Below are 15,166 nucleotides of genomic sequence, written 5' to 3'. Positions count from 1 at the left end.
GAGCGCTCCTGCCTTCCGCCCTCACCCACCCAGCAGGCAAGGCTGAGTGCTCCTGCCTTTGGCCCTCACCCACCCAGCAGGCAAGGCTGAGCTGAGCCTGTGTGTGAGGCCCTCAGGCCACCAGGCCCTCCTTCTTCCAACGGCACACCCGTGCGGGGCCAGACTTATTCCACAGACTCCAAAAGAAGAGACCACGGCAGACGGACGCAGATGCAAACACGAGATGCCCCCGTCTTCTACTTCACCAGACACTGAAAAGATTTGTAGAAAGTAAAAACAATGCCATTCCTCTCACTAAGTCTTGTTTTGTGTTAGAAAATGCATTTTTCATAAATATATTTTGTTAAGTGATAATGAATTGTTTTTAATGAGATTATAAATATAATTATAAATAATGATTTAATTTTAATTTCCAAAGATGGTGAATACTGATAGATACGATTCCCCACAAATAAAAACTCTTTGTTTTCGGTAATTGTTTGTCATTAAAGGGGCCTGGACCAACCCAACAAGTGAGGACGATGCTGGTGCAGAGGAAGGCTCAGGCGGTGGGCAACGTCCAGGACTCTTGCCCCCCAGCTCTCACGACGACGCTCGGGACAATTACCCACCAGCTCTGGCCGCCTCTCATGGCCACGTGTGGGAGTCTTGCAGCCACCTCTCGTGGTGAAATGTGTGCGTGTGTCCCAGGCCCAAGGGAAAAGTATACTCATAAAGGGAGCAATGGCCTCAGTAAAGAGCCCTGAATCCGAGCCTTTGGAGGTGAGTCCAGGGATCTCCATTTTCAGACTCTTTTCGCCATATAACTCATGAGCAGCCAGGCTTTGGGAAGCGTGGCCATGACCAGGACCATGCAGCCCAACACTCTCCAGTCCTCTAAGGGATTCACTGCTGGTTTCTCTTCCCAAGGAGAGGGAACGTTCCTTTGGGGCAGTGGTCACAGCCCTTCCTCTCCTAGAGCCCCTATGTCCACTCCAAGCACAACAAGACAGAACCAGGAAGCCGCATTTGCCCCACGCTGACCAACACTGTCTGTCACAGCCACGTCAATGCTGTTGTGCAGACTCTGCGCGACTGTGTTTCTCAGCCCCAGTATTAAAAAAGGGTCAGCATCAGAAGCCTCATGCCCTGAGGAAGCAATCTGTGATATCCAAGCTTGAAAAAGCATCGCCCTGATGAGACGCAACATGGTGAGAGGGCACAGGCTTAGGAGATAGTCAGCCCTGAGCTCACAAGCAGACTCCAGGCTGGGCGGCTCCACAACCTCGGGGAAACCGGGGCAAAGCGAGAGGCTCCCCGCCAGTGTGCAGGGTCGATGCCAGAGAGTGCCTGGTACCCACAGGTGCCTAGCAGTGGATGTTTCTTTGTTCCAACTCTCTTACCCAGTTTCCTAACAGGACCAAGAGACCCTCCCAGGTCCATGGCACCAACTCGAGCTCAGGATGCTGGCAACACCAACACCCTCCCTCAAACTAATTGCACTCACCTGCCCAAAGCATGTCCCTTCCAGAGGCCCCTGTTCTCCACAGGCAGACCCTGAACCAGCAGCACTCCTCGGTGGGGGCCCCTGCATCTGCCGGGGTCTCCTTGGGGCTGAGCAGCGGAGGCCATGGTGAGAGGGCCTGAGACTGATTTTATGCTCTGCCAAACAAGGAAGGACAGGGTACTCCAACTGCCTGTGGCATCGGAGCTGCTCTCCACACCTGCACACCAAGAATCCCAACTCGGGCATGGAAAGGAGCCGGCAGCGGCCAGCTTCAAGGCTAAGTAGGAAGCTCTTGGCTCAGAGCTTACGAAGTTCATGGAATATTACAGGGAAACTCAAGAAGAGTGTTCATAAGAGGATGCTCCCAAGTCCACTGATGATGCCCTGGGCTCGGCAGTGCCGGGCATGAGAAAGGAGGCCTCAAGGACCCCACCTCAGTCTCCCCAGACAGCAGCTCCTGAGCCCTGGCCCTGCTCCAGGCTCCACTGTGGGGTGTGGGCTGCTCTCCTCAAAACAAGCAAGGAAACAGAAGTTCATCAAAAGACTGAGGGACCAACCCCAGCCAGGGCCCTTCTCCCATCTCCCTATTCTCTTCCTGAAGCAACAACGAACCACATTTAAATAGTCTTCATTTCCGTTTTTTCTCCAAATGTTTGAGGAAATCTAGACTCTACTACCACCTTTTGGGGGCCAAGAAAGATGTTTGCTTTCAAAGGACAGGACTGACCCAGTCACCGTCTTCTCACACGTGTATGGCTTCCAGATGCCGTTTTATGATTTGGGGAGCTGAAGCCAGGCATCTTCTTCTCTCTAACAGAGATGCCACAGAGCGGCAGGTATGTAAACCGGTCTGCTTGGCCCGTGCGAATGAGGGGCCCACATTGTCTCCTTCCCTTCTGCAGCTTGCACATGCCACCTCTAGCCCCAGGAGCAGATGGGCTTGTGCCATGGCAGTGCCTGAAAACCTCAGCCAGGAAACAGAGAGCTTTCCCAGTGGTGCCGGGTCACCTCAAAGATGCCACCTCAGGCTCCCACACAGGCCAGATCCACAACCAGAACAGGAACTTCTCCAGGAAAGGTCTCCTGACCAGCAGTTTCTGACCTGTGCTCCTCTGGCCCTGGAGGCTCCAAAGAGGGGGAGCCAAGCAGGAGGCAGAAGTATGGGGTAACTACGCAATGGCCACACAACACTGGCCACACAACACTGCCGTCCACAGAGCGTTTCTATGCCGACAGCGCAGGCCAGCCCACGATCCGAGCGCAGAGCCGTGAGTCCCAGGCCCTTCACCAGGGCTACACCCACGCTGCGCTCTCACCACCACCGGGCAGCCCCGGACACCGCAGGCTGAGGCTGCTGTTACAAAGTGTTTCATGGGGGTGGGAGGAAACGCCAGCTTTTTTATAACTTGCTAAGGAGGGTGAGAGAATGCAGGTGTGCGTACAGGGTCCAAAGGGAAGGAGAAAGGAAGTATCTGCTGCCCCAGGGGACGTGCTCCCCAGCCACCGTCCTGGCTGCAGCAGCGCTCAGCAGGCTGGCAGTGGGGCTGTCACCTCTGCAGGTGCACTTAGTCCAGAGCCACTCAGCCTAATGAAGTGAGGCGTCCTCAGAACCACCGCAAGGCAGGCGCCAGACCAAGTGGCCTGGGGAGATAAGCACTTCAGCATGGAGAGGTTGAAAACAGATTCTATTGACAAAACAGAAGGAAAACCACATCAAGAGGTGGGGACTGGGGACATGAAAGCCAGACGCACACTTTCGGCTTGTTAGGAGAAGTCGGCCCGAGGGGAGGCAGTAGACGGGGCCTCCCCCGTTCTCAAGACCACCCCACCGCCATCGCCTGCAGCCCCTCACTCTGAGAACCCCATGCCCAGGGGCTGAGCAAGCACTGAGAGGAAGGCCAGCACTCCTCTGCCCTCCCCCAGGCGGGCTGCATGTACCCTTCAAGGACACCCATTGAGGGTGGAACTGACCCCAATACAAACAAGAAAGAAAGGCTCAGGGGTCAAGTGAGCAGGACCCAGAGACAGGGACCACAGATCCCACTCCTGCGAACAACGCCGCCATTCCTGAGCACCTGCTCGACGTCAGAACTTCCGAAATCTTCAATCCTCCACTCCTCTTGTAAAGCAAGAGTCCTGGGCCCGATTTTCCAGATGAAAAGCAAGAGAGACAAAGAGAACACCTCTCAGCTGGGGTCAACATGCATCGGAGAGGCCCGAGGTCCCGGCAGGACGGGCGGTCCTCCTCCTCAGCAGACGCCCCAGCGCCGAGGCCAGAGGCAAGGAGGATGAGCAGACTAGGCTGCCTCAGCCTCACCCTCCTACGTGGCCAGCCCACCCAGACAGGGCGAGGAGGGTGAGGAGGGCCCAACCCCCAGGAAGCACCCCACACCACGGCCACAGCCTGAGCCCTGGCCGCCACAGGGAGCACATGGCCCAATCCCCTGAGCCAGCGGTGTACTCACAGCCACCCCATGGGACCACCCTCCCCGCACCCCCACCCCACCCTAGCTCACAGGACCACCCTCCCTCCGAGCTCACCGACTGCAGTCCAGGGCTTGCCAAGGTGGGGGAGCTGCCAGACCCAGGCTGCACCCTGAGATGCCCCCCACCCTCAGCAGTGAGGGTGAACCCCCCTGCCATGCCCCCAGGGCCACAGCCCTGAGCTCTGTGTCCTGCCTCTGGTCTCAGGAGGAACCAGGCACTACCCATGACCCGGCACCCTGAGAGTATGGAAAATACAACACTGATGCTGGGAGAAGCTGCCAGGGGCTGGGGCCAAAGGCAGACTGCTGAGAACTCCACGGCCACAGAGGATACCCGCCACCCTCCTTCAAGGCTATGGGGGAAGGAAGCCAGGCTTTGGGAGACCCCCGTCCAGATGGCTCCAGCAGGAGCCAGTGTGAGGGGCTCTGCATCGAGAGGCCAGCTACAGCTCGAACCGCACTTCCCCTGACCCTCGAGGCTAAGGTTTTGTGGGCGATTTAGGCCTGAGATGATAAAAAATAATTTTATGCCTACAAATATTAAAAAGTAAGTAACAATAGAGACCAGAAAAATCTGTGCTCTAGGCTTCACTCCAGAGTGAAGTCTCTTCCCCCCCGCGGGCCTCAGTTTCCCTGTTTTATGGTCTATCATCTGGACCCCCACAGTCCCTGCCCTGCTCCCCTGCAGCAGAGCACGCCACGGGCCAGGTGGCCAGGCTTCCAAAGCCCTCAACCACTCCCCTGCAGGACGCGCATCCTTCTGTGACCTGTGCTTGGCTCGAGATCACCCACACAGCCTCCAAGCCCAAAGGGCCCCTGCAGACACCTCTCCCAGGGCCTCCCACTCTTGTCAAGCCTTGGTGGCTTCCTCTGGGCCTTCCCCAGGCCAGTGTCCCAGAGGCAAAGGCTCAGCCACATTCGTCAGTACCCAAACGTGAAACAGCGACTCCAGCACCCCTCCGGCAGCCCGCATCCGCCCCACACACGTTCTTACACAGGACCCTCAAAGGACCCTGAACGTGAAGGGGGCTGGTGCCACCCTGCACCCCTCAGAATTGGACAGTGCACCAGGGCTGACTGGCCCTCCAAGGCCCTAGCCGCAGCCGCAGAGCCAGGAGCAAGAGGTCGACCAGGGCAGGGACACCGAGTGACCGGGGAGAAGGGAGAAAAGGAGCCTTAGCCACTTCCAAGATGAAGAGCCTCGTCTGCCTTAGACATTTCCTCCAAAAGAAGAGCCATGGGTGTGGGTGGGAGCCGGCCCTGCATCCCAGCACGGGGCCAGGCCCCCGCCAAGAGAAACCCCAAGGAGCAACCAGGCCTCTGTGCCCAACCTCGGCTGGAAAACAACACTGCATGCCAGAAAGGGCGGCTCCATGGCCCCGGGACCCACCAGCTTCCAGAACAATCTCCTATGGCAACTGCCACAGAACTAAGCACTCAGAGAGTGATTGCATTTGGGATGAAATTTTTTTCTAGTGCTTGAATAAAAGGGGGAGTTTCACATTTCATCCACTTCCACATCCCTTAACAATAAAAACTTATTTAAAAATCCATGAATATGTAAATGCCATTTTAAATATGGAAATGCAAAACATGCAGGGAAACAGTCTGGGTGTGAAATATTAATGGCAGCTCATCTTGCTGAAAGAGGCAACACAAGCTGGCTGAAGCAGCAGGCGGAGGCGCCCTGGACAGACCCCAGAGCCCAGCAGCAGCGTACGCTGGACCCGGCCCAGTCATGGAGGAGCGTGTGCTCACCTCGAGGGCTCTGCCTGGGGAGGCAACAGGGTCAGACACCCACCTAGAGCAGGGCCGGCCTTGCCAAAGCCTGCCTGCATCCTACAGGGCCAGCCAGTGCCGCCCCGCGGGGGGCCCTCCAAGCCAGGCAGCCACCGCATGCTGGGGGCATAGCCAGGACACCTGACCATGCCTGCTGATGACCCAGGCTTTCCCCTGGAGCCGGGATGGGCTGGACCCCCTCTCAGGAGAGATGGGGCTTGATCTCAGGCCCAGCTGCACCCTGAAACATGATGGTGCCTCAGACAGGTGCCCAGACCACACTGGGGGGCCACAGAGAACCCAGCATTGGCAGGATGGGCACCTGGGGTCTACATCCCCCAACCCGGGACTTCACTAGCCCTGATCAGGAAAGGACTGGAGGAACAAGAAGGCACCGCATGAGGGAGGGAGGCCCCGAGACAGACACCCGCTCACCCAGACATCTCCATGCCATGCCCCCCTTCTCTCTCTTCCTCTAATTGGCCACAAAATGTACAGGCCTAGTACCCACCCACCCCCACTGAGGAGGCCCCACAAGGAGGTTCAAAGCTGAGCACAGAGGAGCGGGCGGCTGCACATGCCGCAAGCACCATCTCACGTCCAAGTCTGGGCACTGCAGGCAGGTGCCACAAAGACAGCCTGGGGAAGGCCCAGCCCCTCCACACGGCCTGGCTCCGGGGACAGGTGCCGCCAAGTCCTCTTTTCCTGCTAAAGTCCCAGTGGAGAAGAGAGGGGAACTGAGAACCAAAAGGACAGGCAGAGGCCACCAACCAGGCCAGAGTTGCCGGGGCAGCCATCACCGGCCTGCAGGTGGACCGCACAGCTGTGAGCACAGAATGGGCCTGCTCCTGTCACCTTGAGCAGTGCGCTTTGGGGCACCTGACTCACTGAGGGGCCCATGTTCAAGTGTGTGGTGCCTGACCCCAGGTGCAGGGATGTCCCTGACATTCCCCCAAAAACCTCCTCACTGGGCCTATCCTACAGACAGAAAACTGACTCACGAGAGAGATGGCTTTCCAAAGGGCGCGCGCTAACCAAACTAACCCGAGCAGCCTTCGCTGAAGAACAAGGCAGGCACGTGCCCGCATCTACACTGAAACCACCACAGGGAAGCACATGCCATCAAGGGCCCCATTCTAGATACAGACCAGAGCCTCAAAGGCTGTCCCCTGGTGCAGGGCTGGGTCAGGGGCTGAGGCCTCTATGGCGCAGGTGCACTGCGTCCCAGGCGTGGTCGGGGCTGCAGGAGACACTCTTGGGACCGGCCGCAGGTGGGATGCGCGAGGGGCAGAGGGACAGGAGCAGGATACAGACAGATCACGTGGGTTCTCTGCTGCTAGCCGGAGCACCCCTAGCTGCCACGGAGCCCATGGTAAAGGGCACAGTGCCACCCAGAGCTCCTGGCGTGTGCCCCGCCACAGCCCTGGACCAGACAGGCATGGCGGGCTGCCACCGTGGAACACGTGGAGACAGCCCATTAGACTCAGGCTGATTCCACACCTCCTGCCAAAGCCCATTTACGTCGAGTGGCACCAAAGCTGAACAGACGCGACAAGACCTCTACCCGTATCACCCGCAACCCCAGGGGTCCCCTTGTACTGAGAGCAGGCGGTCAGGATGAGCATGAGACTTGCTGGGAACACATGGCTGAGGCCATGGTCAGTTCAAGGGCAGGCCAGAACCGGTCATCCCGATGCGCTCTCTCACCCACACCAATCCGTGGCAAATTCCATCACCTTGACCTCCCAGATGCCCCCACCGCCTAACCTGTTCGATCATCACCACTGGCCACACACAGGAGACATCCTGCCCACGGAGCCCTCTGGAAAACGTACCCCTGCTGTGACCTAGGCTCCCAGAAATTGTACTTCCCCATTACCTCAAAACGTGACAGCAGGACACGGTGCCAGCGACGACAAGGACTAGCTAAAAACCCGCACCCTGAGCCAGCACTGTCCACAGACTCCACACAGGCGACTGCACTGAGCCTCAAAACCCCTCGCAGGAGTCACCATCACCAGAAAGACTCGCTCGGAGAGTGGCAGAGCCAGATGCAAATACAGGCCCGGTGCCTGGACCAGCGGTGGCTTCTCCAGCGGGAGGCCCCTCAGGTGCAAGGGGGGAACAGCCCAGCCACCGTGGATCTCATGTACCTTGCTGGTCTCTGGACGGCTCAAGTGCACCATAATTAGATGCCAGGTGACAAGGTGATAAGGCCTTGTTACGTCCTTGAGAGGACGGCCTCGCCTGGGACCAAGAGCAGGAAAGACTCATAACTAGTAAACTGATCTTCACTCACTCTTGGGAGGCGACAGAAACCTGAGGCAGGAAGAGGCTCAGAAAAGTACCATCTGTGACAGAAAACACGGTGATACCCACTCATCACACCCAATGCCTCTCGCGTCCCTTCTGCTTGACAAGGGCCTGCCTCCTCCTGACGCTGCCCAGGCCCCTGATGGCAGCAGCAGATGAAACAGGCCAGGCCCAGGCACCCGGAAGCACCACGCGGCCAGGTGCTCCAGGACATGCCAGCCTGGTGGTTTCAGGTCAAGGGCTCTTCTGCCTGGAGGCAGCAAAGTGGGACCTCCAAACAAACTGCCAAACTGTGGCGATCAGAGCCCGGGCTGGAACGTACTGCTGGGAAAGCCGACGTTCACAGGGCACCGGCAGGGGAGGCCGGGGCAGACCCCAACACGAAGAGCTCCATCTGCATCCACGTCCCTCAGGGCTCCCCTCTGTGGACCTCTCAGTCGGCTCTACCTTAAGTCAGCATTGAGGAGGATACCTGAGGCTTCAAACAGGCAAAACAGCACCAGGCAGGATCCATGACCCAGGGTCTCTGCTGAGGCAGAGAAGCAAGGCCAAAGGCTGAGGTGGCAGCCTCACGACGCGTCCCGCAGGGACCCAGGATGCACCTGCAAACACATCCCACAGAGTTCTGGAGACCCACGGGCCTGGCCGCACGTCCTGCTTTCACCACCTCCCAGCTGTTTGACCCGGGACTCAAGTTCCTCCCCTGCAAAAGAGGGAATCATAAGAGCTTCTAGCTGGGAGCGTCTGTGAGGCTCAAGTGAGACGCTGCACGTGAAGCACAGCACAGCGCATGGTGAGGGCAGATGTGGGATAAACACTGACTGCTCTCATCATCCCCATTGTCATTCATCATCACGATTACAGATGAGAAACCTGAACTCTGGAGCCCTCACAGGGTCCTGAGAGGCCCCGCTCGCGCCACCAGCCCTCTCCAAAGCATGGCCTTATTTCCGGCACAGCAGAGAAACTGCCAAGAGCACGGCCCCACGCATCCCCGCCAGAGCTCCCCAGTCCTGTTCTTCAAGAGCCCTCAGAGCACGTCGGCCTGTTCCACTCCAGATCTGAAAGATGACAGCATGGTCACGGGCTGGGCCACAAAGGACTGCAGCCTCCTGTCCCGGCTCTACCCACGGCAGAGCTGCGGACGGCAGAGCTGGGGACGCCAGGTAGCAGGATGCCTGGGTCCCTAAAATCCAAGAAGACTAAGAGGGCCTGGAAAGGGAAGGGAGGCTACAAGACAGCCCCGGGGCACCCTGTGTGAAGCGTGAGCAGAAGGCACACCAGATCCACCCACTGATTCTGAACTGCATGCCCTGTCCTCAGTACCACAACCAGGAGGCACATTCTCAGATTCAAAGAGTTAAAACCGAAGCTCAAGTGCAAACAAGGCCAGGCTCCCTCGCACTGCCTTGAAACTCCTGCCCCAAGGTAAAGAGGACCAGGAGCTCTGACAGGCTCTGTTCACACCAGTGACCGATGATGCCCCATCTGTCCACGGCTAAAGGAAGGGAAAAACACACAGGAGGCAGGGTTTGGTGGTTCTGACCCAACTCCCAGGCCGAAATGCACTCAGGTACCCCGCCCTCCAGAGCGCCTTTTAGCCAGTACCCTGTAAGCTGCCCCACTGTCCACTGAGAGCCCTGCCTGCCCCTGGCTCCACAGCCAGCCCCGGACCCTTCGCCACAGCACCATGTCCCGGGGACTGCTGAGAACTGCTGCACCAGGTGCGTTATCAACGTCCTCCCGCTGAATCCCCAAGCAGCCCCACAGACACGCTCTCTGTTGTGAGACAGGAATTTCAGCGCAGCACCTGAACAAACCCGCATAAAGCTAACAAGCAGACTCCTCGCAACCCTGGAAAGCAAAGTCCTACACTGAGAGTTCCAGAAGCTTCTTGCCTCTACAAACTCCAGCCCCAAGACCAGGATGCAGCACAGGTGCCACTGTGGGGCTTCCAGCCTCCAGTCCTAAGAGCGCAGAAACATTCAGAAAGAAAGTTCAGTCCAGCTCACAGCAGCATTTGGAACTGCGCTTCACCAGTAAAAGGGGTCAAAACCACAGCTCAATGCTAGGAAAACTCCTTCTTGCTCCAGGCTGGTTGGTGGCCCGGTAGCTAACTCCGAGATACGGTGTCATTTTGTCTTCCTCAAACGAGGCAGGCGATGGCTTCCGCCTCGGCATCTGCTCACTGCCGGATGATCTGTTTCCTGCACCGGCTTTTACCGCAAGTTCCCATCAGACCCTCCCTTGGCTGCCTTCCCTGCCTCGGAACTCTTCTGGGTGGGAGAGTCCGGGCTCTTCCCTGAAACAGGCTGGAATGCCATTGCAGTATAACTATGGAGAGAAAATGATGCAAACTTAAACAAAGGCAGCAACGGCAGGAACTCCGCAGAGAAGCCTGACCCACAGGACCTGCTGAGGTACCTGCTGGCTTCTGGCTTCAGGGACATGGACGTGTGTCACACTGGTGAAAGGAACACCGAGTCACCAAGACAGCAACTGCGGGAAGGGCGCTCTGTTCTGCACATCAGATCAGCAGAGGAGGAGGTTACACAACGCCCAGGAAGTGAGACAAGACTGCGCGATGCAGGCCGCTCACAGGCACGCTACACTGGCTGATAGACAACATTCATCTTCTAAAAGCCAAGCTCCTGAAAACAGGCACACGACTGACCCAGCCATCACTTCAGAAGCTCGGCCTGAGACACCAGCATTCCGAGATGCTGCCACACGAGCCACACCGGTGGCACCGTCACAGCAGCACTGCCCGGGAGAGGGAGCATCGGACACTGGGCAGCGAGGAACAGGGCACTGCCCCGGAGAGGGAGCACCGGGCACTGGGCTAGTGAGGAACAGGGCACTGCCCCGGAGAGGGAGCACTGGGCACTGGGCAGCGAGGACCAGGGCACTGCCCTGGAGAGGGAGCACTGGGCACTGGGCTAGTGAGGAACAGGGCAGCGGAGCCGCACCCTGAGAAGCTCCTCAGATGGCAAAAACAGCGTTCACTACCAAGGAAAGACGGACACGGCCAACTTGGTACAAACCGCAGAGGGGAGCACATGTCGCCACAAGCACAGACAAGGGAAAATGCCTGGAAGCTGCCCTCATGACCTGTGACCTCAGCTGGACCAGGGCTCTTTCTTCAGTGACTACAAGCTACGTTCAATGAGAAACAAACAAAAGCGACTTTAAACTGAGGCCCGCCTGGCAAAGCCCTCAGGGATTCGGGCCACCGTGGCCTCACACCTTCTGCCATGCCACCTCCCTCACGCTCATCTGCATTTCTGTCCAACTGCCTGTAGGAGACTTGTAGAAATGTGCTCAGCTGTTCAACCGTGCAAGGCTCCCTGACCCCGCCATGGCAAGCCACGACGAACATGGTGTCCCGCCACCTAAGAGAGCAGCAGCCCAGGGGACAGGCCAGAACTCAAGTGCCGAGGCCACGACTGGACTCATCCACACCTCAGTGGCCACCGCCAGCGCCGCCTATCCTAGGGTCTGCCTCCTTCCTGGGCCTTGGAAGTGCACAAAAGGGCCAGGCACTCGGTGTCACCAGGCCCCAGAAAGCCTGGGTCAAGAAGTGTCCACCCACCAGCAAGCAGCACCACTGAGACCTGGGGACGGTTAGTGCCCAGGCGCGGCTCAGGAGGCTCAGACCTGACAGCAACCCAGTCGTTACTGCCAGTACCTTTCGGTTCACAGAGATGAAGAGAGGACCAGGCGCCTGCCCAAGTCACACGAAAAGCAAGGAGCAGACCAGCCGCCCCCCAGGCCCTGCAGGCAGGAGGGACCGGGAACTCCAGCCTCACGCCCAGAGGCCTCCCGCGCCTCTCCACTGCCCCATCTCAGGGAAGCATCTCCAGCACTCCTGGCAGTGGGTGGCAGGGGTGTGACCAGCCCCATTTGGAGCCTGCACCTCGGCTGAAGAAGCCCACACAGGGCAGTAAGCCACAGGAGGGATGGAAGCCAGCACACCGACACACACATGAAGCCCAGCTGGGAAACGCCTGTGAGAACCCAGGATTTCAGGGCAGCTTCTCCCTTTGGCCTCCCAGACCGGAGCAGTACTAAGGACCTTGTCTCAACCCCAAGACCCCATTTCACAGAAGAGGACGGAGCACCAAGCGCTTCCATGGGGTGCCCCAAGACTCATCCTTCCCCAGGGCGGGCGCTCCAGCTCTCAGGGGGAGCCCACAGGTCCTGAGAGGCCAGCCAAGGCTGGGATTGTGAGGACCACCCGCCCACTGTAGAGGCTGCTCCCTGAGGCAGAGACCCCATTCCCAAACCAATTCCCCCATGGGCTCAATCCACATCTGTGACCAAGCGAAGGCAGCACAGACGGCAAGCAGATGGGAACGTTCCCTTCCATGTGGCACTGGACACAGAGACGGGCCTGCTGCTGTTGGTCAAGGCAAATAATTTCAGGAAGCACCTCCCTCTTTGGTGGGAGAAAAGTACAGCCAAGTTTCCTTTCCTTTAATAGTTCATTCTGTTTCATTTCCAAAGTAAAATGATGAGGATCGCCTGGTAAAATGTGAAAGCTTTAACTTCAAATCACTTTTAATGCCTGTTTCATCTGACAGTGGCTTTGAAAGCAAAAGGCAATCTTTATCATTTGAGGCTTTTCAGTAAATTGATATGATTATGTCCAACACACCCAGATGCTTCGAAAAGCCAATTTTCAAAGTGACATCAGCCCCCAAAATAAGAAACCTCCTTCTGGCTATTAATAAATTATTAAAACACTCTCTCTGCAGGAGGAGGAGGCTGAGCTTGATCATCAATGGCAAACAGGTGGGCTTCAGGCCCTCCACACAGACCCATGGCCTGGTGAGCCATGCAGGGCACAGAGCTCCCCTGCAGCCCCGTTGCACGGCCCTTCCCTCCACCCCACTGCCCACCAGCCCCATGGGTTCCACTGGACGGGGCTCAGTCCCTCGTGGTAACTCCATCTTCTGGTCAGGGGAAGGCATAAGACCCCTTTTTAGCCAAGGAGGCATAAGGGGCACTTGCTGGCAGTGGGGGTCCCAGGAAAGGCTTCCTTGTGCAGAAAAGATCCAAGAAGGAGGCCTCTCCTTTCTGCCTCTGTGTGTGATGTCAGAGGTATGACCCCTCACAGCCATGAGTGAAACCAGAGAAAAGCCAGGGTGTGGGATAAGAAGAAACATGTATCTGACTGTCATCCCAGGTTCCCTGAAGCCCTCTGGATTTCCTGAGTGACGGGCATGTCTCTTGCTATTCATAGTTAGCCGCTTCTAATCACACCTGCATTCACGCTGACGTGAAGACTCAGGGTGGGCCCGCTAGTGACGGACGGGCTGGTTCCCAAGACCACATGAGGCCCCACCCTGCTGGGAAGACGAGATCCCTCCTGATCCAAGGATGGACCCCACAATAGGAGGCCAACCCCCAGACCCCATGGCAGTTTAGCACGTTGTCAGAATGATGGACAGTGGTGCCTCAGCTGAGGCTCACAGCACATGGTGGAACATGGGGCAAACCCTTCTCTCAAATCCCTGCTGCCTCTTCCCATTCCAGACCAGGGCCACCCACACGGTGAAGTACCGCCGTGCCCCGAGAGCCAAGGGGCACACACTCTCACTCGCCCCAGCTCTCCAAAGCAAACGCATCCCACAAGTGCCCTGCGCGGCCAGGTCTACCTGCTGGTGACAGCGCTGTTCTTGTCCTTCAAGGCAAGCTCCCTCTGCTGCAGCTCAACCACGAATCTGGAAAGGTCTTCTGGAGTCCTGCAGGATAAAGAAGGCACACTCAGTTCCAGCTGTCCCCCAGAAGTAAAGCTGATTCTGCACACCAAACAAGGCCAAAAGGAACCTCTGTAGCTGCTGCTCTGGGACCCAGGATGTGCGGACTCTGCGGACCCGGGTCCAGGGCAGCACGCACTCACTACGACAGGGGTCAGCCACAGCCCCTACCCCTATGCAATGCCGGGGAGATGGCCTCAATAAGCCCCGATTTTATTTCACCTGTAGAAACAGAGATACTACCTAACAGTGTCACTCTTCAGAGGAAATGAAATCATGTTTAAAAAGCACCCACCAGGCACCTGGCACAGAGGAGGTGCTCAGCAAGTTTTAGAGTTTTAGGTTCCTTTCCTCACCTCTCCAGAAGACCCACACATAACAACAAGAGTAAAATCAGTGATCCCCAGGTGTAGCGCTTTACTTTCCAGAACGATTGCAGATTGTCTCAGCGAATGCCCGAGGAACCCTGTTGTTCACCGTTTCCATTTTTTAAATGAGGAAACTCAGACTCCAACATGAAACAGCCACTTCAAAGTTCAACGTGCACCGCGATGATCAGCAGTGGCCTGAGCCTCGTCTTCTAACTCAGTGCTGGGACTCCAGAGGATGCAGCAAGGATCTGAGCCAGGCACGCAGTTAAGCCAGTGGAGTGTGAGCGCTCCCAGCCTCACAACCTGGGGCACAAAGCCAAGGCTCCCTGGCTAGACTGAGCAAGTGGCACGTGAGCCTGGGCCCAAGGCCCCATCCTCTTCACCTGTCATGGAACAAGCGCAGGTCCACATAAAAAGCAGGTGCCGGGCAATGCTGTGACAGCCCCGCCCAGCCCCACTCAGGGAGCTGGTACTGCACCACTGAATGAGCAACGGGGACCCCGACATTGGCCAAGGAGGCCACCTGCACCCCTGGAAGGAGAGGTCCCAGTCACTGTCAGCCAGGCCCCCAGAGCAGCCTCGGGTGGATCCTGGGCACACCCTCCCAGCAGCTTGCCAGGGAACTCCTCTCTGCGAGTCAGCCACGGCCACGTAGAGGCACACTGCAACCATAACTGATGGTCTGGTCAACCATATCTGATGGTCCCCTAACAGAAGCCATCCTGTTGACTAAAACGCGCCCGCTGCAAACCTCATGCGCTGGGCCCGGCCCTCTGCCCTGAGACAGCCACTGACCTTTCCTGTCACTTGAGCACCCTGCCCATGGGGCCCCGAAACCCTGCACCGGCTCATCCAGTGCTCACACAGCCCCTCCCCTGGTCTTCCAGCGCCCAGCTCCTCCTCCAAACACAGAGGAAGAGCCAATTCCTTATAAAGCCTCTGGCCACCCCCGCGCCCCTCGCCATCCCA

The 15,166-nt window shown here is 57.6% G+C and overlaps 1 protein-coding gene across 9 annotated transcripts in view; it reads right to left on the bottom strand.

Moving 5' to 3' along the window:
• Positions 1-15,166, bottom strand: part of MAD1L1 (mitotic arrest deficient 1 like 1) — a 416,677-nt gene that overhangs the window by 317,695 nt on the left and 83,816 nt on the right. For 8 of the 9 annotated variants that reach the window (XM_026447217.1, XM_026447216.1, XM_026447218.1 and 5 more), the window contains one exon: positions 13,725-13,811. In XM_026447217.1, the coding sequence (XP_026303002.1) occupies positions 13,725-13,811 (87 nt within the window). Of the gene's footprint in view, positions 1-13,724; positions 13,812-15,166 lie in introns of those variants that run through there. The other variant, XM_026447225.2, reaches the window with a different exon arrangement.

Source organism: Piliocolobus tephrosceles, chromosome 8 (genome assembly GCF_002776525.5).
Source record: "Piliocolobus tephrosceles isolate RC106 chromosome 8, ASM277652v3, whole genome shotgun sequence".
NCBI lineage: Eukaryota > Metazoa > Chordata > Mammalia > Primates > Cercopithecidae > Piliocolobus > Piliocolobus tephrosceles.
The sequence above is the reverse complement of the archived record's forward strand: the minus strand, read 5'-3'. Positions and strand labels throughout refer to the sequence as shown.